Source organism: Populus alba, chromosome 1, assembly GCF_005239225.2.
Source record: "Populus alba chromosome 1, ASM523922v2, whole genome shotgun sequence".
Classification (NCBI taxonomy): Eukaryota; Viridiplantae; Streptophyta; class Magnoliopsida; order Malpighiales; family Salicaceae; genus Populus; species Populus alba.
In genome coordinates this window covers 6,755,447-6,782,854 of record NC_133284.1, presented here as the reverse complement: position 1 = coordinate 6,782,854, position 27,408 = coordinate 6,755,447, and the positions used below count along the sequence as shown (strand labels likewise).

Below are 27,408 nucleotides of genomic sequence, written 5' to 3'. Positions count from 1 at the left end.
TTTTCTCTTTAGAAAAGGGTAGAAAAGGGAAAAAAGGAATTGTTATTATTATTTTTTTCTATTTTACCAATAAGAACCTGAAAGGAAAAGAAGAAGAAGATTTGACTCATTTATTACACTGTAGATTTAGGTTTTTGTAAATCTAAGTTGATTTAGATAAATTTGGAACTGGGTCACATTAGGTTTTGGGTTGTAAACTAAACCTCATGCCTTATAGACTGAACGACGTAGTTTTCTAACTGTCTTTTACCACTTAAGGCCACCCGAACCAAACCTTTGGATGCTAATTTCAGACTGGCCCATGAAGGCCCATTCCAATCTCGTGAGCCAATAAAAGAAAAATATATAGACCGAATGAGTTGGGCCTTTCAAAACGACAGTGAAAAAACAAGGCCGCCCCAGGACCAGGGAAATCTTTGACTAATCCTACGACGATAAGAAACTATAAAAACACCAAGAGTCGTCCTCCCAACTACTTTTACTATTTAGGACCTCCCCTCTTCTTGTGCTTCTGCACTTTTTGACAGTGTAATTGCTGTTTCGTACGTTCAAAATTGACAAGAGTGAGTTCAGTTTCTCTCATCGCATGAAAATTTGTGAGTGCCCTTTCCCTTTTATTGTCTTTTCTTGATTAATTGTGTTGTTTATGCTGAAATTACCATGATTTTGATAGATGGGAATTTTGTTTTTCCTTTTTTTTTTTTTCAAAAGAAAACGAAATGGATTTTGGCATATTGTGAGCAAGTAAATGGAGTCCATGTACAAATCCCAGAAGATGTATTGTAGTTTTTTTGTTTAATTTTTAGCTTTAGTTCCTTTCTTTTAACCATCAAAGACTTAGACTTTACCGGTTTGGAAGAAATAGATCAAAAAGGGCTGCAAATTTTCAGATTCTTCTTTTCTTTAAATTTTGTTCCTTTAAGAAAATGGATTTTTTTTCTTTCATAGGAAAGAAGGTTGCTACTTTTCTTCTTTGTTGTACGCCTTATGACAGCTTATTTTATTTTATTTGTTGTTGCTTCTTTTTCATAGATGGAACATATGATCAGATCTATTCGAGGTTCCAGAAATGTTGGAACTGGGAACATTGAAGTTGATAACTCAGAAATGGAGGTGTTTTGCGGTTGTATTGATCGAATGTTCTCAAAAGTTAATGAGGTGTTTTTTTTTTGTATTATTAATATTATCAATTCTAAATAAATAATGACTACTTGGTTTTGTTAATATTTGCCTTAAATTCATGTTAATAGATGTTGGGATGCAGTGAACAGTTGATTTTTTGTCAATTATGTCTTGATTTTCTTACTTACAACTTACAAGCGTGCTGGATAATGAAATGAAAAGATTATCACATTATTAATTTGATATTGCATTTTTTTCGCAACTTACTTGTTGATTATCAACTGAAACAAGCCTGTTTTGCTTGCAGTTTGAGCAACGAGTAGATGCAGTTGAAAGATACTACGCAGATAATAAAGAACTAAATACTGCTAAATGTAGCTCAATTCTGAAGGATAAAATCAAGAAGAAACATTTGATGACCGTCGAGAAGCAACAAGAAGATTCTGAAAAGACAACGCAAGACCTCATGCGCCAGTTTGCAGTAATATTTCGCCAGGCAAGTAGTTAGCTCTCTGATTATATAAGAGGTTGCCACTACTTATGCTTTCACGTAAATCAGGAGTTATGCATGCTTATGTTTCTGAGTTGTAGATTGGAAGTTTCCAAATCTAGAATGAATTGAGATTTTATTGATCCCCACCCTCTTCATTTCCTCATTTGATGATAGAAATTCTGTGCTGTTAGAAGGAGTAGAAGTTTTCATGGTCAAATTCCTAGCCTGATAATCTTGTTTGTTTTGTGGGCCTGTCCAGCCTAAATAAATCATAATTCATAGGGGACAAAATAACCGAACTCTATTTCTGCCCTCTTCCGGATGGCTGGGGATGTGATTGAACAGTCTTGCACACTTCAGAGGTTATGTGACAGTGTTTGGTGCGGTATGCACATATAGAGAGCATAGCAACATTCAATGTTACTATAAAAATTATCCTCTTTTTTTTTTAGGCTGCCTTGTGTAGTTTCTCTGTCTTGTAACCTGTTTTTGTTTTCCTTCTTCAAAATAAATTGAGTGTTCTGCAGCTCAGAGGGTGTCTTGAAAATTTTCACCCATCTCTTTACTAGAATCCGATGTGATAGAAGGAGCTGCTCTAGCTTAAGCTTAAGTCGATTCTTACTTAATAGAATAGCCGAACGAATTAGCCATAGAGAACTAAATCTATTCTGTAGTAGCTGAAGTTTGCTTGGTGTTTGGTATTGTGGTGTAGGGTGTTTTTTTCTCGAAAATGCATCAAAATAATTTATTTTTTTCAGATATTGTTTTTATTTTTGACATCATTACATCAAAACCATTGAAAAACACTAAAAAAATGCACCAATTTGATGCCTTTTCATGTAAAACGCACCCGAAAGCAGAAGCTACCACATTCCCAAACACTAGATGTCTATCTGGATATTAACCATGTTAATTCATTATGTTGTTCAGATATGAGATTGGACTAAGCTTGTGGTCTCTTTCCATTGATAGAAGTTCATCAATGCTTTGTTTTTTAATGCTATTCATTTTGATTGTCTTAACTTCTAGTCTGATAAGTATGCTACATGATGTAGTATAGCTTTCCTTCTTCCTTAAACCTTCTTTTCCCTGGTGAAAAATCTAATTGATTTCCTTATCGTTCATCAGATCACTCAGCACAAGTGGGCATGGCCTTTTCTGGAACCAGTGGATGTTGAAGGTCTTTGTTTGCATGATTATTATGAGGTAAAGCTTCTTGCTACCATTAAAAGTTTCTACTTGTATATATATCTATGATCAACTGATCTGGTTTTTTGTTCCAAAAATAATTTTAGGATCTCCTCCACACTTTGGGTTCTAGATTCAAGATCTAAAGAGATAGAAAGTGGGAAGGGTTATGTTTTTCTTTTTTATGATGATGAATTTCTAGATTTCTAGCAGTGGTAATAAAAAATATATTATATCACTTACTAAAACTAATGGAAACCAGGCCAGTTTGGCCTTAAATTTTGTTGCACGGAAATCTCAATTCTGCCATAGGGAAGAATTAACTCCCTTCCTGCTTTTATAGAATTAACTGTAAACCACTTTTGTGAGAGAAAAAAGGTTGCTGTGGAAGATAGTGGGTATTTACAAAACATCAGGAATTGTTGGTTGGTTATCTGACATTCTAAATTCTACCATTCAAGAGTTGGAGAGGTACAAAATAAGATTTTTTTAAGGATTGAACATAAAAAAAAAAATCCACACTTTGTATCTACAAGTTTGCTTATACCTATAATTTTTCTTGCCATGGTATGCTATAGATTTTCTTGATGCATCCTTTTATTTACTATTCATCTTTGTTAATTTTGGAGTTTCCTTGTGGATATATGTATCTTCAGTTAATGTTTAAGGTTGTGCATCCCAGGTTATTGAAAAGCCAATGGACTTTCGTACAATAAAGAATAGAATGGAGGCTAAGGATGGCACTGGGTACAAGAATGTTCGGGAGATATATGCTGATGTTAGACTTGTTTTTAAGAATGCAATGAAATATAATGATGACAGAGATGATGTCCATGTGATGGCCAGAACTTTGTTAGAAAAATTTGAAGAAAAATGGCTGCAACTTCTGCCTAAAGTTGCCGAAGAGGTATATTGCTACCTTTGTTTGATTGCCCTTTTCTCACTGGAAATAGCTTAACTGCTTTCTCAGCACCCCGTCTGACATTCGTGAGAGGTGAATTGCTACCCTAGCCTGAATATTGTTTTGCCTAGGAATTGCTTGATTCTCTACAGCAGACGGAGTTTGATAATTCTTTTCTAAATCTCGTTATCTATTTGGTACTTTCTATTGTTGGGTGAATTCAATATTTAAATGCTTGCAGGAAAAAAGACGAGAAAAGGAGCAAACAGCAACTCAGGTGGCTACGAAACTAGCTGAGGAGGCTTCTTATGCTAACATGGCTCAGGATTTAAGCAATGAAGTATGTGAAACTTCAGAGCCTTTTTGTAACTTACTGTTTAATGGAAGGAGATGCTTTTTTTTTTTTTTTTTTTTAATGCATACACTGGATGACGGCCCTCTATTAAATTGTTTAATTTTGTATAAGAATACATGTTAAATTTCTGTCAGCTGCATGGAGTTGATATGCAATTGGAGAGAATCAGAGAAATGGTGGTTCGCAACAGCAGGTTTGTTCAGCAGCCCATGTTCAGTTTCCTGCTATATAACTTTGAACTCAACTTTTATTGGTTCAGATAGATTTTCCATGGTATTTTACTACTGTATGTAGGACACTCATGATGTTTTCTTTGTTTTTTTAAATTCTCCAAGCAGAAAAAAAGAGTTGGGATGAAGTGCCAGTACATACTGATTTTCAAAAACAAAAGTGCTATTCTTAATGTCTCTAAAGCTTTTTTATAGTTTTTCTACCTGGAATCTGAGCTGGTCAATGACATGAACAGCTAGTCTTCAGCATAGCTTGGCATGCTGGTTTGTTCTTATTGTTCAATTTATAGACGAGTCATTCACATTTATGGACACACTGTTGACTCTGAAAAAAAATCCAAAATTATGCTAAATCAATAAATTTTTAGAAACTTGTGCTACATTAACAAAAACAGAAAATTAATGAAAAGGTTGGAGCAATACGTATAGTTACTAATTTAGTACTTGTCCCCATTTATACTGATATAAAGCTGATCCTGGCACTCAGTTTGTTGAATTCTCAACTAAGAGGATATTTCAAGTTAAAAAACTCATCCACAAAGTACAATTTTAAGGAATAGTAAAAAATGAAGGGGAAATGGTTAAAAATGTACTAGATCATTAGAATCTTAACCACCCCCCCTCTCTCCATACAGTTTCTGTCTTGTTAACTTCCTCAAACACGAACTACTGCTCTTGCTTCCTGGCTTGTTTTTCATTCACTTCGTTAAAGAAAGTTTTGAAAAAATTTAAATTTTAAGAGATGTTGATAATAGAATCAAAAGTACCTTTTAAATCATCATTATGATCTGAGTTGTCTGCGCCGTTTGCCCATGCTGTGTTGTGTGCTTGCAACTGTATGTGATGTGTGTATTTGTGTGCATTTTTGTTCATTTGAGACTGGCCAGCTGAATTTGAGCCATCTTTCATTATATTAGTATAATCAGCCATCCTCAGTTACAGTGGATAATGTTGTTTTAGAAAGATATCCACTGAAGAGAAGAAGAAACTTGGGACAGCGCTCACTCAATTATCTCATCAAGATCTGATTAGGGCACTGGAAATAGTTGCTGAGCATAATCCGAGCTTCCAAGCAACAGCTCAAGAGGTGAACCTTGACATGGATACTCAGGTGATCATTTATATCTCATGCTTGTCAGCATTCTAAATTGACATGCATGTTTAGATTCTTGATTATAATTTCCAATATATTGCTGTAGCAGCTAATATGTTTTGTTTTATTTAATTTTGTTTTCCCATTCCAGAGTGATGTGACGTTATGGAGGTTAAAGGTTTTTGTGCAAGATGCACTAAAAGTTTCTGGCAGGAATTCTGGGGGTGCGGGTGTGGGGTGCAACAGCAATATTAACAATGATGATAACAATGGCAAGATCAACATCAACAACAAGAACAGGAATACCACTGCTTCCAAAAGGAAAGGAGAGAGGTGTGATGCCGTGACCAAGGCATCTGCCAAGAAGACTAAGAAGATCTCACTTAATTCCCTTAATCCATAGCCTACCATTGCAGTTTTGGATTTGTTCTGGCAGCAACCATTTACTTTATCAATGGCTTTCGATTTCTTGGTTCCATGGGGAAGTGTTAAAATCAGGAAATTTTCTGGAGATGGGAAGAAATGGCGGATGTGAACAATTGAGAAAAGCGCGGTTCGTTTTTGTGGCAGGTAACACATTCCATGTGTCCTCTCGTGTGGATGCCCATGCATAAGTGATATGTGAAGATTGAAGGTTTGGAGGTTCCTCTTTTCTGGCGAATTAATCACGTTGAGAGATTTGTGAAGATATTCCTGTATATATTGAAGGAAAGTGGCAAATAGTGTATATTGGTTCTGTACATATTCTACTCTCTTGAACTACAAGATATATGTTCTGTTGATTCTGACATCAGTTTAAATGTTACGGAAGAAATAGTCAGGGATTTGTTTGTTCCAGTCTTTTAACACCAACCCTAGCCGCCATGTTACAAAGAGCTCAATGCCTTGGGCTCCAGGTGCTCTTTCCTGAAAGGAAAATGGGTTCAGGGTTCTCGGTGACTCTGTCCTTTCCAACTCCTGATGATATATCAATGACAATGCGCTTCTTGCTTGATTGACTTTTAATCAGGCAAATGCAGGACTTACACAAGAAATTGCCTGAAGTAAAAGATGTGGGCACCGGTTTAAGATTTTATTTCAGTCATTACTAGCAATTATCATTTTGCATATTAACATCTCTCATGTGTTGTGAATGTACCTTGTGAGTGAGCAGCATGTTGTGGTGGTATTTTTTTTAAAAAAAAAAAAAAATGTTGCATTTTCTGAGATACTTGGGCATTAACCTTGTCCCACCAAATTAAGTTTTCAAAGTGATCACCATAACGCTCTTAATAACTCTGTAAAGTAGAGACCATATTAGGGTTATTTTCTTTCTTTTTTCCAAGCATTTCGGATTTTCTTTTGGTTTGTTTTCATTATGAATATACCATGTGAACTGAAAGTTAAATTTGTTATAAGCAAACTGTGGCGTGTCTGATTTTGACATTACATTTGAAAACATTTGCCATAAATCATAGAATTGATAGACAGCAACAGACCATGAATGCCGTGATCTGGATAGAATGATCTTCAGCAGCAGTCCGGACTCGACGCCTCTGAGACCAACAAATGAGCTTAGGTTCGGGTATCAGTGAAAGAAAAGAAGTCCTCCAACAACCAGGTTGCCGACAAGGGACTCTTGTGAGGTTTTTCAACAATGAGATCCATAAACTCTGAAACTAGATCGAAGCGTGGATTGCGAACTTGTGTTATAACCCTCGAGTGCAAAAATGGTCGTCTCAAATGTAAGGTTACCTGCGACCTTATCAACTTGCCTGGAAAATGGGAAATCAAACGATTAGTAAAAAGTAGATAATTTAGTAATACTCATGAGGGGAAAGAGAAATTATCAAAAAGAAAGGCAAGACGAGGAAATTTCCACTCCTCATTGATGGTTTCTTAGATAATCTTGCTGGGGGCTGACGCTTACTTTCTGTTGGATTGTTGCTTGTTGCCTCCTATCAGAATTGAGCTAAGAATCTCTGATAGAAGGTCCCATTCTATTCTTATTTCTTTGTCTGCATGGTATCTTGGAAGAATTTCACCAGGCTCAGGCAAATTGAATTATTTTGCTATGCTGACTCATGATGCGCCTTCTTGAGCAGGCTACTTAACCATCGTTCTTTTCTCCATCTTTGGACCTCTCAAATCTCATATACCATTACCAAGAAATGCTTTCATTTCTTTTTTATACTCTTTAATTGACTGTTCTCTTATCTTATGAAATGAGGAAAAGGAAATGCAAACAATATATGAGCATAATAGACATGGAATCAAGTTCACTGAATTGTTTGGCCAGCCCTTAATCCTGATCTGTTTTAAAAAGCCTTCTGAAACCACAATTTTAAAGTATGCTCCGAATCACCAAAGAAAAGTACGATGTTGGAGAGTACGTGTAGACAATCGATACAGAAGAGAGGAGCTACAGATTATAGCAGAAATCTGAGCTTTTGCTGACATGAAACCCCTTGGCAGGCACCAAAATAATCATATACACCCAAGTCTAAGATAACTATGAGAGAAATATAGAAATGGCAGGCAAGAAAAGGTGACATATCCGAAGATAAAAATGCTAACTTTTTGTTTACCTTCTGTTTCATAAACAATTGCTGTTGGTACCTCTCCAGAATGACAATTGAGAAAACTGTGAAACGAGTGAGTCCTTGACCCTTGCAGGAACCGATTTGTTAGTCGTTAAGATCTCCTTTGTATCCAATTGAATATCAGAATCACGCCAAAACTTGATGATGTGAAGGCTCTCTTCTTCTGTTGATCTCTGGACAACAATTCTAGAAGCATACCCCCTCTTTCTCATCAGAAGACATATCTGTGAAGGATCATTTGTTGTAAGAGTAACCATGTATAACCATCCCTTATCCGACAAAAGTCTATCAGCTACAGGCAATATCCTATCAATTACACTCCTACCATTCTCCCCTCCAGCCCAAGCTGACGCAATTCCTTCACGACCCACCTCATAATCAGGTGTCGGAACATAAGGTGGGTTCACAACCATCACATCCACCATTCCTGCCAACCTCTTCTCAAGCCCAGATGCAATATCCATGCACATTAACTCTGCATCAACAGCATGAGCATCCAGCGTCTCACGGGTCACTCTCAGTGCATGAGGATTAATATCAGTGGCAAAGTAGTACACCCCAGGAAGCTCCTGTCCAAGCATAAGAGCTAGAGAAGCAATAACATAACCACTACCACAACCCACTTCCAAACATAATCTGGGACAATGATCTAGTATATTAGTTCGATCAGCTAGAAGCGCATCGACAAGCGCAAAGGAATCATCGCACGGTTCATAAACCTCGGGATGCGAACTCACAAGGCGGATTTGTGCTGTTTTTGGGGACATCTTGTAAGCAACCTGAACTGAACTGGATTGATCACTTGTTATTTACTGTAAAACGAATCGATTTAAACAATTGCAAGTTTCTATAAACCCAAAACATTAGGGCAGTAATGGGATTCAACATAGAGTAAAATGGCATTATGATTATTATATATCAAGAAACAGTAAGCAATAAAGAAAAGGGAAGGAGGCTAAGCAAAGTGTAGGTTTGAGATGTAATAAATCTGGGAATTGGAGAGGAAAACAAAGGGATTACCCGTTTTGTGCAATTCTGCCTCTCCTCCTCCTGCCGCCGCCGCCGTAGATTTGTTATGTTCTACTGATGCTGAAGAAGAATACAGGTGCTGAGAGGTTCTATATTATGGAAGAAAAGATAATGAATGGTACAAGAGAAGACTCAGTTGTTTACTCAATGAGAAATTATTTTTTTAGGGATTAGTTTTGCTTTGGGTTAAAGCTAGGGTCTAAGTTTATATGATTTTTACAATTAAATGTTCAGTCTTTAATTTTTTTTTAATCCTTTTATTTTAGACATTCAATTATAAAATTAAGATAAATTTAGATTATTACAATTAAAACAAAAGCTAAAACATATGAGTGTTTTAATTTGACAATAAACCTATTATTTTCCCCTTGATAATTACATTAAAGAAGGGCATATTTTTTTTTATATAATTACCAAATGATCCTTAAAAAAAAGTTTCTTGTGATTCAGGAACTTTTTGGGTTTTTCATATTTTTTGGTCCATGTCAATTACTTAAGTATCTCTAAAAATAAATTCTCTTTACAATGGATGCAAGAGCATTTTAGGTTTTTTAATATGGGTTTTTTTTTTTAATTCTCACATGGAATTAGAGGTGATTTGATATTTTAATATATATATAAATTAATATTAAAATTCAAAAGTGGATATCATCTACACTTTTCAGGTAGCGTATGCGATGCCCACGCAACATTAAATGTTGATTTTTGGAGTGGCATTCGATACACCTTACCATTCTTGTCATTGTGGTGAGGTGCGTGTTCGCCAACAGCATGCGAAGAAGCTTCGACAAGGAATTTTTTCTTTTCTATCTCTTTTCACTCTATCCTCCTAAAAAAAACCATTGCAAAAGAAAAGAAAGTCTACTTATTTGTTTGTTAACTTAAATTAGATCCTTATTTTTTTTTTATTACAATGTATTTGGTCTTGAATAATTTATTAAGTCAATTTTTTTTCAATTTCATCCCTTGATACTTTAATTTTATATAAGGTTTGGCTCTTATTCTTTTAATTGCAATGTATTTGATATTGGGTCATTTGTTAAGTTAATTGTTTTTTCAATTTCATCCATTTATACTTTATTTTTATATTAGATTTGATCTTTATTCTTTTAATTGTGATGTTTTTTTTTTTTCTTAAATCCTTTATTGAATTAATTTTCTTTGGATTTCATCCATTAAAATTTTATTTTTATATCAAATATGGTCATTATTCTTTTGATTGTTATTTTTAGATATTCTTATTCTTTTCTTAATTGAAATTGTTTTTCAATTTCATCTATTAGATTTTATTTTATTTTTTGTGTTAAATTTGATTCTCTTTCTTTTCAAATTTATATTTTTTAAATTATTTTTTTTAAGTTTATCCCTAATTATTTTAGTTGGTTTAGAATTTTACATTGTTATTTTTTTAAGGTTTGCCTTTATATTGTGATCCGGTCTCATGATCTGTGTTATAAATTCTAAATGTTGAATTGGGGGTTGGCTTCAATTATTTTTAATTATTTTTTAAAAAATTTCATCCATCATTATTGAGTTTGTTGGAAATTGATTTTTTTTAGATTCTTTTATGAATTTGATTTTTCTTTTAGATTTTTCCTTCTAATTCAATATTTTTTTATATTTAAGATTTGACCCTTAATATTTTAATTTTGATTCTTAGTATTTTTATCAAATTTTAATTTGTTTTTAATCTCATCCTTAGATCCATACTCTTAATTTTTTATTTTTAAAAATGTAGTCCTTATTCTCTTAATTTTTTTTTTCATTTTCGATTCATATGTTAATTTGAATTTTTAAAAAAAACCCTTTTCCCTTCAATTCAAAATTTTAGTTTATCCTTTCAATTTTTTTTTCAAATGAGATTATTCTTAATCTCTTAGTTGTTATTTTTTTATCATTTATTTTTTTTATTTCATCGTTCGAGATTTTGTTTATTGGGTTTTGGTTTCCTTGGTTTTTCCCATTGTTTCTAGGCCCTGTCCAAAAGTCAATCCAGGACAATTATTAAGTCATGGGTCGAGTGAGTTACCTCGAGTTAACCCAAGTCATTCAGATCTTTTTGTTTTTATAAAAAAGTCAAAATAATACTATTTTTTTTTTTAAAAAAATAGTAAACGGGTTTTGACTGGATTTTTCCAGGTTAATTGAAACATTGGCCAACCCAGGTTTTTGACCGTATTATATTGAATCAATTTGCCCTTAATTTCTTTTGAAACTCGAGCCGGTTTAAGTCGAGGATCACTTGAGACGTTGGTCAACTCGTTAGATTGAGTTAAGTTTTAAATAGTTGCTTTTCAAATATAGTACTTCCAGTTTGGTCGCTACCTAAAGTTATAGGTTTGAAAAGTTAACACGGGTTTATCATCGTTTTCTTTTCAATTACATCATTTGAAGTTGTTCATTTTAAAAAAAAAAAAATTTTTGTTATTTTCTGCAGTTTTCTTTTCAATCAGGTTATTCCTATCTCATAATTTAAGTCGGAGGTTTATCTAGGTGGTCCAAGTTTTTTTATAAATAATTTTTTTTTAATCTTTCTTGATTTTATCTTTCAAAATTTGATTCTTTTTAGAATTAAACTTTGTTTATATATATATGTGTGTGTGTGTGTGTTTTTTTTTTAATAGGATTATCCTGTCGACATGATATTACTTGCGAGTTTGTGCTAATTTTGTTTTTAATATTTTATTTATTTATTTTATCCTTTTATAGTTTGATGTGAATTGGTGATTGTTATCTGATTTTTCTAAGTTAAGTAACACTACTGTATTGGGTGGTTTTATGAGGGAGAAAGAGGAGAGTTTTGCTAGGGATACAATTGTTAGTTTAGGAGAATAGAAGGTTTGCGGGAAAGAGTTTTATTAAGGGTGTGTGTGTGATAATAATTTATTTATTAATATATATGGTTGATTATATGTGTATATAAACTTTTTAATTTACACTTAAAATTTTAAATTATAAGAATACATTGAAAACTTTTTTATATAAATATTTTTATAAAAAATAAAAATGTATGACCTCCAGTGGAACGCGGTATATATAATAGTTGTATCTTTTCTTACTGAAGTTAAGTGTCTAAAGCACTGGCTGGGAAAAAAAGAGAGTAAAATATCCAAGCAATAAAAGCAAAACTTCAAATCATTTAGACATACCAACCAAATGATGACATAATAATGAAGCCAAGAATTACAATCAAGGTTTGCCAGCAGTTCATCTTTTCCTGTTCTTGTTTTCATGCCTGGACAAAAACAAAACAAAACAAAACACCCCTCGTAGCTAACCACAGCTTGCCTCTTAACCAAATGCATGCACACTAATAATAGAGCCAAATACGCTTTTAAGCATTAATTAGTAGCCCCCCCTATTAAAATGGCAATAAGAAAAAACACCATTAATGATTTATATACTATCAATGGTAACTGTTGCAATGATGGCCTGGTTATACTGCTTGAGCAGAGTCATCCCCAATATTCACCACTCCTCATCACTACTGAATCAATCATCTATATATTCTTGTTGTTAACAGCTTCTATAATGATTATGATGCGTTGCATCAGGTTGGTGAAGTCACTGCCTGTGATATGTGTTGGGTTGTTTAGCTTCTGCAAGCATCTGGACAACTTCTCTCATTGTTGGTCTCTCCACACTTTGTTCTTGAACACATAACATTGCCACAAAAAAGACTTGCATTGCTTCAATTAATGGAATATCTGTCAGCCCTTGATCCAGAATCTTAACCACCCCTTCTTTGCTTGACTTAGTCTGTGTCTTGGTCCATTGAACAATGTCTAGCCCTTCTTCTCCGAAATCCCCAACTGGCCTTCTGCCTGTGATTAACTCTAACAGCACCACTCCAAAGCTGTAGACATCACTCTTCTCATCCACCTTCAATGTGTACGCATATTCTGTTACAAGAAATTGCTCAGCCGTGTAAGTGTCGAAGTGAAAGTCTTGCAGAAAATGTGATTGAATAGAAATATTGTTTATTTATTTATTTAAAAGAGGGTAACCATGCACTATTGTTTTGGTCAAGTTTAAATGGCGAATCTCTGTGACATGTACTGTTGTTTGATAAAGAAAAAGAAGTAGTGTTCAACTCATCTCCCAAGGTAAAGTAACAACTTGTGTACGCTAAAAAAGAAAAGGCAGCTTGTGCTTTAATAGCTGTGTTGTATGCACATATTTCATTTTTTTGGGGTTTAGGGAAAGTAAAGGTTAGATAGATCCCAATCAGGATCCTCAAGGAGGTATTTCTTGGATTTATGTGGATCTTGCTGTTGCTCCTATTTCTGGGTTTCGGTCAAAAAGGGCAGCTAGTGATTGGCATGAGTGAAGATTGGTTTATGGTTTCCAATACAAAAGCTCACAACCCCACTACTAATAGTGTGGATTAAAGCAAGAGGAAAAGTAAGAGGGAGAATTTTCCTTTGTGTTAGTGGAGCCTTTACCATTCTTGGACTCCACATCGGACTCTGTTTGCTACTTCGGTCCAGGGAAGAAAACACTTGTTCTTATTGCAGATCTAAAACGAAAGCAGACTCTACATATTTATTTCCCAGTCGAACACACATAATTAATGTTTTAAAAGAACTATTAAACCAGATTAATAGAGAACCCAATCATGACACCAAGTCAAAGGCAAATGCGAGAAATGCTTTACTTAGTGACTCAATGAAGAGTGCATGTCATGTCACCAAAGCCAAGAGGTCTCAGGTTCTTGAGCCCAATTCATTTGGATGAATTTAAAATCTCTGTATGTGATCTTCCATTCTCGAGTTATTTTAAAAACCATATGTAAAGGGAGTAGTACCTGGAGCAATATAGCCATAAGAGCCAGCAATTGCAGACATGCATTCTGAAGCTCCGGTGTCTTGCAAGAACTTGGCAAGCCCAAAATCTGCTACATGAGCCTCAAAATCTGAGCTGAGTAGAATGTTATTGGACTTGACGTCCCGGTGGATAATTAGAGGAGAACAGTCGTGGTGCAAGTAACAGAGGCCTTTCGCTGCTTCAATAGCAATTTTCACCCTGGTATCCCACTTGAGAAAACCACCTCTCTTCCCATGAAGAACTTCACCTAGGCTTCCATTTGGCATGTACTCGTATACAAGTAAATTGGCCTCTTTATTCGAACAAAATGCCAACAACCTCACTATGTTCCTGTGTCGAATTTGCCCTAATGTTTGTACTTCTGCAGATAGGCCATTATCATGAGACGATCCTCTGCTTATTCCCAACAACTTCTTGACTGCTACTGGCTCTCCATTTGGCATCAGACCTCTGTAGACTATGCCAGCTCCACCTCTCCCTATGATGTTGTTTTCCTTGACGCATTCCAATATGTCTTCGCATCCAAATTCCAGCTTCTGGAATGCTGTGAGCTTCCAGGAATTCGAATTTCTTCGTATCTTTCGGGTTTTGATGATTGCCAAAACAGCAAATACCAAAGAGCATCCTAAGAGTCCAAGAGCAAAAAGTAGCTTGAATTTTCCAGGGACCTGAGAATTGGAGCTATTTTGGTCGTGGAATTGTAATGGAGACGTAGATGAATAGTTGCAAGGGTTCAAGTAGGAGCCACAGAGTTGAGGGTTACCGGAAAATGATGTGGAGTTGAAGAATGAATATTGTCCAAATTCAGGTATGGAACCAGAGAAGTTGTTGTGAGAAAAGTCTGCCGAGGTTAGACTTTTCATGGACCCAATTTCCTTAGGAAGACTTTGGTTCAAATGGTTCCAGGATATATTAAGGTAATTTAATATGTGGATTTGTGTGATCTGAACTGGAATCGGGCCTGAGAGTTGGTTCTGACTCAAATCCAAGTAAGTTAAGGTACGACAATCGCCAATTTCAGGGGGGATATTCCCAGACAAGTTGTTCCTACTCATATCCAATGTAAAGACATTTTTCAACTGACCTATTTGAGATGGAATTTCCCCTGTGAATCGGTTTCCGCCGAGCAGAAGAATTTGCAAGTTGGAGAAATTTCCGATGGATGCAGGAAGTGGCCCGGATAAGCGATTATCTGCAAGATTCATCTGCGCAAGATTAGATGGCGTCTTGCTTATTTGTTGTGGAACCTGTCCACTCAGATAATTGTTCTGCAGCTCCATCAGTGACAGTTCTGGCAAGTAAAGGAAACCACTTGGGATTGATCCAGTCAGATAGTTCTGCCCCAACCGAACTCTCCAGAGAGTGTCACAATGGCCAAGATCATCAGGCAGAGGACCGAACAGAAAGTTGATGCGCAGAATTAGTATCTGCAGCCTCCTTCCTAAGCAGAGAGATTTAGGGACTAGTCCGGTAAGCTTATTGCTTGACAGGTCCAGTTCAGTTAATCTGCCATTTTCTCCCAGCTTTGCAGGAATGGCTCCAGTGAAGTTATTGTGCCAAAGCTTCAGGACTTCTAACTCAGGTAGCTCCGCAATGAAATAAGGGATCTCTCCATGTAACTTGTTAAGGAATAAGTTCAGTAAGGTGAGGCGACGAAGCCCGGAAAACTCTAGTGGAATATCTCCCGTTAGGGCGTTGTTTGAGAGGTCAAGAGATACGATGCTGCTCAGGTTGCCCAGTTCAGGAGGGATAGGACCAGTGAGCTCGTTCGTTTGCAAGAAGAGGGTGTCTAGCTTGCTGAGGCCGCCCAATTCTGGAGGTATCGGTCCACTTAAGCTACAGTTTGCAAGGTCTATATGAACCAGATTGATCAGCTTACCAAACTCAGGTGGGATTCCTCCATCAAACGCATTGTAATACCCCAGGTAGAGCTGCTCAAGACTTGTAAGATTACCAAGCTCACCAGGTATCAAACCACGTAAATCATTTCCCTTAAGTGACAGATAATTCAGCTGTTGCATACTTCCATAGCTTGGAGGGATAGTCCCCTGGAAGTAATTCCCGCCAAAATCCAAGTACTTCAGCTTGGCGAGTTGAGTGACACCCAATGGTAGTGTGCCATTGAGATTGTTGTTATAAACGTCCAGCACTTGAAGCTCCTTCAACTGAGAAAACTCCCAAGCAAGCTCTCCACTGAACAGGTTGGTGGATATGTTGAGGAACTGAAGCCTTATAAGCTTGTGAATTTCTCGTGGGAACTCATCAGAGAAGCTGTTTCCTTGGATCGAAAGATTGACAAGGCTTCGAAGCTCAGTGATCGCAGGTGAGAGAGTGCCCGAGATGTTTGAATTGGATATATCAAGAGCAACCACTGACCTGTTCATGTCGTCGCATTGGATGCCAGTCCAAGAGCACAGAAGGTGGTAGTTTGACACATTCCAACTATCAAGTGAAGGATCATATGACTCAAGAGATTGTTTAACAGAAACCAGGATTGAAGCTTGTCTTTTGAGGTAGGTATTATGCGAGGAAAGTGATTGACAATAGCTGATCAGAAACAAAAGAAGTAGAGAAGAGAGGAAGGCAAGCCTCGTGTTAGAAGCAGCCATGCTAGAAGTTTGAATGATTTAGAGAGAGAAACAATATTTAATGGGTTCTAGAGAACCCAGCATCCTATTTATCAAATGGAATAAAAACAGTCCATTTCATACAATCTGAACTGATGTCACACATGAATAAACTCATCGAGATAAATGAAGAGGTGTTTGTGGGTGTGACAGGGTGAGAGGAAAGAGATGATCCAAGGAATCTAAAGGCAAAGTTGTAGCACATTAACAGCAGCATCCAAGGTCATCTTTTTCTTTGGCTCAGTATATTTTTTTGGTTCCATCTTTTGCTTTCTTCAAAAAAAAAAAAAAAAAGAAAGAAAGCAAAAGCAAATGTTCGCATAAAGATGTGGAGCAATCAGACCGTTTCATCAGCCATTATTTGAATCTTCCGTTATTACATATCTGCCCTTTCTTTTACTTTTCTTTGACACAACAGAAGAAATCTTAAAGCTACAAAAATATTATATAAAAAGAAAATGATCACCAGCACTTGATCTGTAAGTTGACTAGAAGCTGGATCAAGTAGCTAGACTACTAAATTAGATGAATTAATTAAATTCCTGTTTTTCCATGATCATCAGTGGATCCAGTGCCTCTAGCCCTTCCTTTCTCTTGATTCAATGTTCATAACTCGATCAATCTTTATCTCTCAAACCAATACACCAAACATCTTTGTTGATTGACTCAGCCCACACCCACAAAATCTAGTTCTTGACCTTTGTTTTTATAATGTTTTCGATTCTTAGCATGAGTAGTCTTATCCCAAGTGAAAACCAATGATCTCGTGTTGCCGTGTCAGCTTTCTTTGCCGTGTTCATCACTCATGGCTTTCATCACCCTGCAAAGATTTAAAAAAAAAAATGTAAAAAAAGAAATCGCATCGCACCAAGTTGACACACTATTGATACTACTTATCAATAATGGGTAGGATGATCAACGATGCAGCATCTTCTTAGCTAGCTATAGCCTTTGCTGGTGCTGGTTTTCTACGAGCACTCAAGTTTGATTTTAATGATCAGTGGGTGATTAGGAACGAGCACAGCTAGCTTAATTAAGCGTGGGGGCGCTAACCTGTTAGTGATTAGTGATTTTTGTTAGCTTAATGAAGATCTCATCAGTTTTGTACTCAATCACAAGCTGTGGATTGCAGATAATTAATGTCTATATACAAACGCAGAAACATGAACATTCAAGCTCGCTGGCCAATGCTGTTGACTCCGTTAATCATTGGTCCACTTTTCCTTGACAGGGGGCGCCTTGATTGTTTCTTTACAAGCAAGGGAAGTGTTTGTACAGTCATGGATTCTCTATAATTATTACTTTTAGAACAACCCGTTACTCCGGACGCTGCTATGGGACAGACTGCTTATCCAATCACTGAAACTAATCCATGCCCCCAAGTACAACGGCCTGGACTTTATTTTGCTATTGATTATTGTAACAAAAAAAAAAAACTTAATTAATTACAACCTTTAGTCATTTTGATATTAGGGTTCCGGTATTTTTCCAAGTAATTTTAAAAATATGTTTGTGTTAAAGAAACATTAAATTAGTAGCAAATTAGGTTTAAAACTAATATAAAAATCAAATCAAATCAAATTATAAATGATGAAGTTGAAAAAAAAAATAAAAACAAGAATTTAAAATAAAATATATAACAATTAAAGAATTGATTATAAAATTTGATATAATTAACAAATAATAAGATATTGTTTGTTTTTTTACAATTTTAAAAGTATATTTCATTTCAAAATAAAAAAAATAATATATATTTTCTTCAAATCCTAACCATTTTTTTTACTGAAAATAATTAACAAAAATACTATTTTTCATGATACAAAGGAGACTTTAAGCATAAAGATAAATCTTTAAACTTGTTTCTTTCGATGAGGATATATATATATAAAAAAAAGAAAAACATATAGAGGTCCTGTTTCGGATGTTATTTGCGTAGGAATAATAAGTAGTGGGCGCTGGCCCTCCCCACTTTAGACCGCGACAGATAACAAAGTGAAAGCAACTTCATGGGTTGATTCTTTTTAGAGCATGTTGTTGGGATTCATCACTCCTTTTAAGTCTCCCCCTCCCTCTCTTTAGTGGCGGACCTGCTGGAATCTGTCTTGTTAATTTAGATTTGATTATTTTTAGTTTGATTTGATTTTATAAAAAATAATAATTAAATAATATTTTTTTTTTAAAAAAAATGAAAAAACTAAAACCAGGTTAAATATACCAGTTTTGATTTGATTTAAGTTTTTTATAATTAAAAATTGTTCAAAATAGTTTAGCTTGATTTTTTTTAATTTAGTTTGGTTTTAGCTCAACTTTAACTAATTTTTTTTTTTGCTCAATTTTTTTGATTTAACTCATATTTTTTAGTTTTTTTATTCACCCCTTATTCATTATGTTATTTGGACGGTTTCTAAAGCCAGCATCGGCCTGACGAAGTACTTCTCTCATCTAGATTGGTTTCTCAGAGCATAACCACTTAATTATAGTCCTTGTCGTTTATCAAGATTCGTTAAGGAGTCCTTAATGAATTTCGACGATATCATTGATGGTCAATATATATAAAAGAAATAGAGAGAACAAGACAGGGCCAAGGCCTCATCGAAGAAACCAAATCGAAAGTCTTGATCACAGAAGAAAGATACGATCCGGAAATCTTTTAGAATAAAGGAGAGAGGAGGAGGCAGGCGATGCCAGAGCTCATGAATGGAGTTCACCACGAGCGGAGAGTTTATCTAAACAGAACAGAATATATAGAAAGCAATCTTAATACTGGGCCAGGAAGCTACCGAAATTAACAAAGCATCTATACAGAAAGAGAGATGATATATATATATATATATATATATATATATATATATATATATATATATATATATATATATAAAAGAAGAAGAAGGAGCTGGGAAAAATAAGGGTCTGCTACAATGATTGAAGTTCCTGGACAAAGAGCTTTAGTTTGAGCCCACATAGGGAAGCTTGTTGCCATCCCTGGATACATAGTGATGATGCTGGTTTCATCATCTTCCCACTCGCAGGTCCCTTTTAGGGCGGGGTTACTTGATTACACCAGACCATTTCTTCACGGGAAAAAGCCATAATTATGAACTCTCTCTGTTGCTGTCACCCAGGAGAGGTCTTTAATTCTGCAGGAACAGATTTTAACTCTTCAATCTTCTTTTATTTTTTTTCTTTCCGGTTCTGAGTTTGACACTCGATTGTAATGGAAGGGGGTGCTGTTGAGACAAGCATGCAAACCATTCTCGAGTGTATTGATTATTGTATTTATGGGTGGTTCCCAGAGATAGTAAGGCAACTGCATCTCTAACTCTGTTTTATAATTTATACGATGCCCTGCTTTGTGTGGAATTGCATCACCTGACGGGAGCAAATCATATCTATCTTAATGCTGCTTTTATCATCTCCTTGTCCCCATTGAGAAGCCAATGAATGACCTGCATTCAAAGTTCGGGTGTTAAAAAAAAACCCGCTCGTCTTAAAGTTGAAAGATAATTGATGTTTCATAAACTTCAGGTTATTAAAAATTTAATTTTAAAATTTATAAAATTAGTTAAGATATGTATAAATTGATCCGTATATCTATATTAATAAAAAAAATTTATTTAATATGGATATTACAAATAATAATGATTTTTTTAAAATTTATTAAAATATTATTTTTGATATTTTGTAGTATTATAAAAAATAAAAGTGAGAAATATTTTCTAGTGTTTGTCTATGTCTTGGAAAATGAGATGAAAAATAATTTATTAATATTTTTTTTTCAAGTTTATTAAAATAATAACGAATAAATCTTACAAATTAAAAAGTTGAATAAGAATGAAATTGAAAAAAAAAATCTAATTTCATAAATTATCTCAAATAAAATACATAACAATCGAAATAATAAAGATCAAATCTAATAGATAAAAAAGTTAAAAAATAATTAAATTAAAAAAAATTATAATTTCATAAATTATTTTAAATAAAATAAATAACATTTCAAAAGAATGATGACCAAATTTGATAGATAAAAAATTTTAATAAAAAAAATGATAAGAGAAAAGTAAATAATAATTATAAAAATAAAACCAAAAAGTTGATATAAAAATCAAATCAAATTAAATTCTAAAGGATGAAATTAAAAAAAAAAAATTGTTATTAAAATTTATTAATTTATTTTGAATGCATGAGATGTTATTATGTTATCTCCTTTATTCCTTCCCTGGTGATGTATAGTTGTTCAAGAATGAACTATGCTGATATAATGTAGTTTAGCTTGTAGCTGAGAAATTGAAACTAAAAAAAACAAAAGATTTAAATATAAATAAAAAGGACTTTTCCTTTTTATTTAAATTTTAGAAGGAAAAAAGCTTTTATATTGTTTTCAAATTGTTTTAATGAGAAAATGGGTATTTCAATACTGAATTGAATTCTGGGTGGTTGTAAGTTTGATTTTCTTTTACATCTAATTATCAATCTAATATTGTGTTGATTTCTTTCTTTTAGTTTCTAATTTATGATATAACTAGGATATTTTATAAATTAATACTTCTTGCTCAACCTATACTTCTTGATCTACCATAGTTATTGAATTATATTTTTGAATGAGGAATTATCTTGAGAATTGTGAATGGTTAATTGGGCTTTAAGATGAAATCAAGTTAATTAACTTTATGTTATGTTAATTAACAAATGTTATTAACATGTTTTTATTTGGTAATTACAGATAAAAAATCTTTAAAATCAAAATGTTTCATCCATCCACATTACCTCAGTATCAGTGCCCAAACTTTGTTATCGAGTTGAACCAACTTGAACAAGTTTTTGTATCAAAATAGAATATCACTCTCAGATGTACGCAACCAAACATGATTAAGCATCTTACAAAAGGCACAAGAATCGGGAATTCAACAATGCATCTAGCATCATAGTTGCAGCAAAAATCTCAACGAAAGCAGTTAATTACCTCAACCTTCTTCATATAGTAGCTAAAATAAAAAATTGAAATTACCTGCTGACCATGTCATCTGGGAAAAAGCATTCAGAGAAGTAACAGAGACAACTATTGCAACTGGCTATCATGTCTTGCAGAAATGAACCTTTTCTAATAAGCATTACATTCTAAAATTTTTTACAGAAATAGAAAATTATAAGGCAATCTGAAGGTCTAATTGGAATGATGGCCATAGACTTAAGGCCCGGGTTCTGGGTTTTAACCTATCAAGTTAGCTAGTTTAATTTTTTTTAAATCAAAACATAGTCTGTTGGAAGAATGTCAAAAAAAGTAATTAGCCTTTGATCGATTTCCTTATCTCCAACATCTTACAAAAGAAACCAGCCCCCTTGAAAGAATGTCTTTAAAATAATTAAATCAAAACTGGTTTGTTGGAACCGGTTTTAATTTGATTTTATTTAAAAAATATATTAAATTTAATTATTTTTTAAAATAAAAATCAAACTTAACCGAAATAATTATCCTTACTAAACAGGGCGGGTTGACGGTTTTTCCGGATCCCTTCATTCCATGTTAACCCCCAGGGGCAAAAAGAAAGAAAGAAATGATACCTGTTTAGGGCTAATACGATTTCTTGGTCAAGGGTAGAAACTGGACTGGGCCTAAAGGTCGGTGGGTAAATTTCAATTTGCCCATAAAAAAAAGAACCTGGGAAAATCTCTAGAGTCTGGACAGTTCAAATAAATAAGAAAATGAAATAATCCCAAATTACAAGACAATTAGCAAAATCTTTCCAAACCATTTTTTTACCGATAATCGTTCATTCATATAACTAATCCCAAACCCTTGTGGGATTTTACTTGCTATTCATTTCCCTATTAATAATCTATTAATCAGGTACTTAATTTTCATGTCAATTTTGAATCTTATTATCCCTTGGATTCTTTTCATTAATCTATGGCTTAGATCCTTTTGTTCTAGTTTTTTGCTCTCGAAGTATTCGTCAGAAATGCTCGGTGCTTACATTGCTTAATGTGTTAACAGGGCAATGAAGCAATCGAAGGATCCGTTCGAGGCAGCGTATGTGGAGCAAGAAGAATCGCCACCAGAATCCCCAGTTGCCCAAGATGATTATGACACTCAAGCTTCTAACGCTGCTGCTGCTGATGATTCTCAGGGTGCTGCCGTTGGTCAAGATGATGATGACCTTGGCGGTGGAGGCCGCAATGATTTTGCCCATTCCTCTGACCACCCATCTGCTTCGAGGCCTATGTTGGGCTCTGCAAGAAGTAAGGCAAAGAATAAAGACGATGATGAAGAGGAGGAGGAAGATAACATGGATGTTGAGCTTTCGAAGTTGGCTTCTACTGCTGACCCTGATAAAATGGCAAAGATGCAGTAAGTTTTCAAATTCATAATTCCTTTATTTTATCCTTCTTGTTATTGTGATTTGTTTTGTATTTGATTGTGATTGTGGGTACATTAACTTGTAAGTAAAGAATGGTGTCTAGGAACTTTCTGTTATATATGTTTGTCGTAATGATTTATCGCTTTAGGCTGTATTTGAAGGCACTCTTTTAAGAGGGCTGGTGTCTTTGTAAGATGTTGGAGATATGGAAATCGATCAAAGGATGAGCAGGGGTGCACTACTCTGCTTTTTGCGCTTTCTGGGCAGGCTTGGTTTCTCCCCCTTTATTGTTTTCAGTTGATGTTATGATGGTATTGAAGATTTGGGAATAGCAGGACTGAAATATTTCAGGAGCTAAGCAGTTATGTTCATGGTGCATTACATGGTAGAAGAGGTATATATTGGATGTTGATACGAGGTAGTAAATAGTCTGGTGCACAGGCACAAGATGATTCTGTTGAGTGTTTAGTGTCTAAAGTTCCTGCTTTTCTTGGCCATCAGTTCCAGTTAGACTCAGATTGCCTATAATTTTTTATTTTTACATATTTTAGCTTCAGCTCCTGTGCATGCTTATTGCAAAGAGTATCATGCACAAACAATAGCCTCATCCATTAGACCTTCAAGCCTTAAATATTTTTACAATTCTCTCTGTAAGAAAGGTTAGAATGGTTCATTTCTACATGACATGATAGCCAGTTGCAATAATTGTTTCTGTTACTTCTCTGAATGCTTTTTCCCAGATGACATGGTCAGTAGGTAATTTCATTTTTTTTTTGTCTTTTAACTATTCTATGAAGAAATTTGAGGTAATTAACTACTTTCATTGAGATTTTTACTGCAACGATGATCCTAGATGCATTGCTGAATTCCTGATTCTCGTGCCTTTTGTAAGATGCTCAATCATGTTTGGTTGCTTACAACTGAGAGTGATATTCTATTTAGATACAAGAACTTGTTTAAGCTGGTTCAACTCGATAATGATACAGTTATTTAAGAATGTTAATGATTGATTTTGTAGGATCTTTTTGCAAATTTTGTGATACAAAAGAATGTTGGCCTCATAAAAAAAACAGAAAAGAAGAGAATGATTAATCTCACAAAAGAGAAATGTTTGTTTTCACGTGGTACAACTAGGAATTTCTCTGTATGTTTCAAGATTGGCCATGGGGGGAGTAAGATTTGATGATATTCGTCCAACATTTTTCCCCAGATTGCTAGCACATTATAATTTTATTTCCTTACATTGCATGAGATAGTAGGATGAGCGGGGGACCTAGTTCAAATCCTATGGTTTTTGCATTAATTTGAAAGTTAGGTTATGTGTTGCCATGGTAATTGCACCTATTATAAAGGTAGGGATCCTAGTTCAAATCCTATTATAATAAAAAGAAATTTAATGGAACAGAATGACAAGAGAAAAGTGAAACATCAGTTGGAAGTGATGTTCTGGAAACAACATCTGAAAAGCAAAATAGAATGTTTGATAGAAAGCCTAATTATTATTCGTTCATGATATTCTGCTAAAAAAAGAAAGAATTTGGTGTTGCTAAGAGTCAGGCCTTTATTCAAATGGATGATATAAAATATCAGGAGGTACACTTTTTTAAATTGAAAAAATTTTCTTTTAAAGCTATTGGCTGTTTCCTTTCCACAAGTTGTTATTTCATGAAAATTACAGATGATGGTTAAATATCTGGGACATGATAAGAAATTGATTTTGTTTATTGAGTGCTAGTAAGAACGAAAAGAACTATTTCAAATGCTTTGTATCATTAATTGGATGAATGCTATAGCCACCTTTTTTTTTTATCTTCCTCGTCAAATCATTTATAGAAGGAGGCATTTCTTTGAGCTATTTCCGTTTGTTTCTTTATTCAGGACTATTTTAGCTCAGTTTACTGAAGAACAGATGAGTAGGTACGAATCATTCCGCAGATCTGCACTGCAGAAGACTAACATGAAAAGGGTATGCTTTCCTATTGCTTGCATCTTCCTTCTTTTCTCATACTATATCTTTTTTTTTGTCTCGTCCTTGAAATTTATTTTCTGGGGGCACATGGTGGTCTTTTATTCCCCCCCTGCCTGCTGTGGGTTGATACATGCAAGATGAATATTTTTCTCTGTTGTGGGGAACAAGTTGCCAGAAATCCGTTGGGCTTATACAGTAGTTGCTACATTTGTTAATCACTTCCACTCAACCTTCTTGAAATGCCTCATTAAGTTTTGCACAAGTTGGTTTTGCTATTTTTGGCAATTACTTCCACGCAGCCTTCTTGCGATGCATCACTCATGTCAATAATTTGTCCACAGGTTGATTCATTTATTTATTGATGCTAACCTGAACTCTTTACTTTTCTCTCATGGCATGAATGCAGTTGTTAGTGAGCATCACTGGAACCCAGAAAATTTCTTTACCAATGACGATTGTAGTTTGCGGTATAGCAAAAATGTTTGTTGGTGAACTTGTTGAAACAGGTGTGTATATATTTCCTACTTGTCATTGTTTTCTTTAAATTTCATTTGCAGAATAGTAAGAAATGAAGAACAGTGGTGTTTCTGTGGCCATCATACAAGTTACATGATGACTGACCAGTGGCAAACACTTTGATGTTACCTCCTTTTAAGAACTGCATGATTTTATGCATGACTATGCTGGAAAAAAGTTTGTATATTGATATCTGAATAACTCTTCCTCGAATATGTTTCTTTTATATGGTTTACAGCCAGAATTGTAATGACGGAGAGGAAGGAATCTGGGCCTATCAGGCCTTGCCACATAAGAGAAGCATATAGAAGACTAAAGCTTGAAGGCAAAGTACCGAAGAGATCAGTACCAAGGCTCTTTCGGTAAATGGAACCCAGGTGCATATTTGGTGGTTGCTTGCTCAGTTTTCTGGAATTAAACTGTTAACACATTTCTAATCTGCATGTTAATCTTGTTTTTTGCATTCGCCTTCATTGTACCTCGTCTAGAAAGTTAAATTTAGAAAACCTAAGTTGCCAATTTGGATGTCACAAACTGGTCACAATGCGATGCTTATGATTCAAAGGGCAGAATTTGTACTATTTTAGTTAGGACTTAGAAATGCTTTCGGTGCCTCATGGATTTTCCTTTGTAAACAGAAATAACAGCAAGGGCCTGATCATGCTGGTTTATGCTGAGACAAAAAAAAAGAAGTTAGAATTTTGCCCTGTTTGGGAATGCCCTTGGGGTGATTTTTTTTCCTAACTGAGGCTATAAAAATGTTTGTATATCATAATTATTACGTGGGTTCCATGTCAAAATGAGGTAAAATTTGTGCGGTAGTGTGTTTGCCTTGAAAAATCATTAATTTAATATTTTTTTAGTATTTTTTGATGATTTTAATATTAAAAAAAAAATTATTTTAACGTATTTCCAAGTAAAAACACTTTTGAAAGCAAACAATTTTAAAAAGACACTTAACAATCTTGATCATTGGATTTAATTTTAAAAATTGGTATAAAAAAAAAAGAGCTTTGTATTTTAAATTATATACAATTTCTCAGGTAATAGTTTTGTAGTATTGTTATATTGGTTATTCATTAATGAAAAATAAAATAAAATGAAGACATCCTTTTATGTCATTTGCTTAATATTTTTGAAATAGCCTTTTGTTCATTAACGAAAAACTATGGTAACTCTTTTTTTCCCCTCTAAAATGCTTTTCTAAAAACCTTTCACATCTCAATTTTAAAAGTCAATCAACAGTAGAAGAGGCACGCGCAGAAGGGGCTAGACCAAAAGTCAAGGGGTTGGGAGAAAGGAGTGGGAATAAACCCTTTTACATTGTCAAGGTTTGGAAAATCAAATCATCTTCTTTTCTTGAAATTGAGCCGGAGTCGCTCAAAATTCTAAAACTAAATGATTAAGCCTTCTATTACTGACCATATGAATTGTGTTTTGTTTTGTTTTGTTTTGTCCCATTGATTTCACTTTTCAGGTCACCTGATTCAAGATCATAGTGCTGTGAATCCTGCCGTGAACCCTATCAACCAAAGGCCTGGTGACTTCTCCCCCTTTCCAGGATGCACCTTGATCTGCTGCTTACACTGTATTTCTCTTCCTCAAAATTAGAATTGGCATTAGATGCCTTCTCTGACACCGTAGTGAATCAGTCATGAGCCTTGATTTGGTTTTCACTTCAAACAAACATGTTGTGCTAACAAAAGGAGTTTTTCTTCCATGACTTCAAGTCACCATGACTCTGGTCAAAATTAATTTATTTTCTGTTAAATGAGTGCTGGATCCTTTTTCCCATCAAGTGTGCGCTTGCTTGGAACAGCCGTGTGTGGTAGATGTTATTTTTGAAAGTGTTTTTTTGTTAGGAAATGTAAGAAAATATATATTTTTTTAATTTTTAGCATCATCAATACATCAAAATCATCATAAAAACATTATTTTGTTGAATTTTTTGAAGTTAATCATGCTTTTTTGAAATACAACACCGTTTCAAATGTAAAAACTAACAATATCTAAAGCTTGCGACAGAAATTTCAGGAAACATAATTCGGAGTTTTTGTAAAGAAATTAGAGGATTGCTTTGAGGAAACATGATCCTGCTTTAGTTTTATGTTTGATCATGT

The 27,408-nt window shown here is 34.5% G+C and overlaps 4 protein-coding genes across 13 annotated transcripts; 2 read left to right on the top strand and 2 right to left on the bottom strand.

Moving 5' to 3' along the window:
* Positions 1 to 440: 440 nt before the first annotated feature.
* LOC118042287 (transcription factor GTE1) lies at positions 441 to 6,219 on the top strand. Of its 4 annotated transcripts, none has more exons than XM_035049928.2 (9): positions 441 to 563; positions 1,033 to 1,158; positions 1,430 to 1,618; positions 2,744 to 2,821; positions 3,486 to 3,710; positions 3,946 to 4,044; positions 4,194 to 4,252; positions 5,250 to 5,400; positions 5,534 to 6,219. In XM_035049928.2, exons 2-9 carry the CDS (start codon positions 1,033 to 1,035, stop codon positions 5,783 to 5,785), a joined length of 1,179 nt encoding a protein of 392 aa, XP_034905819.1. In that variant the 5' UTR covers positions 441 to 563; the 3' UTR covers positions 5,786 to 6,219. The 4 variants fall into 4 exon arrangements, with proteins under 4 accessions (XP_034905819.1, XP_034905811.1, XP_034905828.1 ...); XM_035049920.2 differs by having other exon boundaries at positions 442 to 596; XM_035049937.2 differs by lacking the exon at positions 1,033 to 1,158 and having other exon boundaries at positions 495 to 596.
* A 534-nt stretch (positions 6,220 to 6,753) lies between these two features.
* On the bottom strand, positions 6,754 to 9,179 carry LOC118042263 (uncharacterized). 4 transcript variants are annotated; one of them, XM_035049896.2, is made up of 3 exons: positions 8,985 to 9,179; positions 7,950 to 8,776; positions 6,754 to 7,136 (listed from the first exon to the last, which is right to left on the bottom strand). In XM_035049896.2, the coding sequence occupies exon 2, from the start codon at positions 8,729 to 8,731 to the stop codon at positions 7,958 to 7,960; it is 774 nt and encodes a 257-aa protein (XP_034905787.1). In that variant the 5' UTR covers positions 8,732 to 8,776; positions 8,985 to 9,179; the 3' UTR covers positions 6,754 to 7,136; positions 7,950 to 7,957. The 4 variants fall into 4 exon arrangements, with proteins under 4 accessions (XP_034905787.1, XP_034905770.1, XP_034905777.1 ...); XM_035049879.2 differs by having other exon boundaries at positions 7,950 to 8,753; XM_035049886.2 differs by having other exon boundaries at positions 7,950 to 8,748.
* A 2,952-nt stretch (positions 9,180 to 12,131) lies between these two features.
* Positions 12,132 to 16,718, bottom strand: LOC118042253 (uncharacterized). Its single transcript, XM_035049870.2, has 2 exons — positions 13,801 to 16,718; positions 12,132 to 12,895 (listed from the first exon to the last, which is right to left on the bottom strand). Exons 1-2 carry the CDS (start codon positions 16,427 to 16,429, stop codon positions 12,558 to 12,560), a joined length of 2,967 nt encoding a protein of 988 aa, XP_034905761.1. The 5' UTR covers positions 16,430 to 16,718; the 3' UTR covers positions 12,132 to 12,557.
* A 5,329-nt stretch (positions 16,719 to 22,047) lies between these two features.
* LOC118042232 (transcription initiation factor TFIID subunit 11) lies at positions 22,048 to 27,185 on the top strand. Of its 4 annotated transcripts, none has more exons than XR_004686425.2 (7): positions 22,048 to 22,292; positions 22,440 to 22,793; positions 24,682 to 24,769; positions 25,179 to 25,278; positions 25,527 to 25,665; positions 26,534 to 26,619; positions 26,766 to 27,185. XR_004686425.2 is itself a non-coding variant. In XM_035049854.2 (6 exons), the coding sequence occupies exons 2-5, from the start codon at positions 22,444 to 22,446 to the stop codon at positions 25,652 to 25,654; spliced, it is 666 nt and encodes a 221-aa protein (XP_034905745.1). In that variant the 5' UTR covers positions 22,052 to 22,292; positions 22,440 to 22,443; the 3' UTR covers positions 25,655 to 25,665; positions 26,766 to 27,185. The 4 variants fall into 4 exon arrangements, 2 of the variants coding, with proteins under 2 accessions (XP_034905745.1, XP_034905738.1); XR_004686424.2 differs by having other exon boundaries at positions 26,523 to 26,619; XM_035049854.2 differs by lacking the exon at positions 26,534 to 26,619 and having other exon boundaries at positions 22,052 to 22,292.
* Positions 27,186 to 27,408: the final 223 nt, after the last annotated feature.

Bases quoted from the DNA above. Each gene is read 5' to 3' on its own strand.
- LOC118042263 (XM_035049896.2), bottom strand. From the start codon at position 8,731: ATGTCCCCAAAAACAGCACAAATCCGCCTTGTGAGTTCGCATCCCGAG.
- LOC118042287 (XM_035049928.2), top strand. From the start codon at position 1,033: ATGGAACATATGATCAGATCTATTCGAGGTTCCAGAAATGTTGGAACT. The intron at 1,619-2,743 runs GCAAGTAGTTAG...ATCGTTCATCAG, and splicing joins TTGCAGTAATATTTCGCCAG to ATCACTCAGCACAAGTGGGC. The intron at 4,253-5,249 runs GTTTGTTCAGCA...ATGTTGTTTTAG, and splicing joins ATGGTGGTTCGCAACAGCAG to AAAGATATCCACTGAAGAGA.
- LOC118042232 (XM_035049854.2), top strand. From the start codon at position 22,444: ATGAAGCAATCGAAGGATCCGTTCGAGGCAGCGTATGTGGAGCAAGAA. The intron at 24,770-25,178 runs GTATGCTTTCCT...GCATGAATGCAG, and splicing joins AGAAGACTAACATGAAAAGG to TTGTTAGTGAGCATCACTGG. The intron at 25,279-25,526 runs GTGTGTATATAT...TATGGTTTACAG, and splicing joins TGGTGAACTTGTTGAAACAG to CCAGAATTGTAATGACGGAG.
- LOC118042253 (XM_035049870.2), bottom strand. From the start codon at position 16,429: ATGGCTGCTTCTAACACGAGGCTTGCCTTCCTCTCTTCTCTACTTCTT. The intron at 12,896-13,800 runs GTACTACTCCCT...TTCTTGTAACAG, and splicing joins TTATGGCTATATTGCTCCAG to AATATGCGTACACATTGAAG.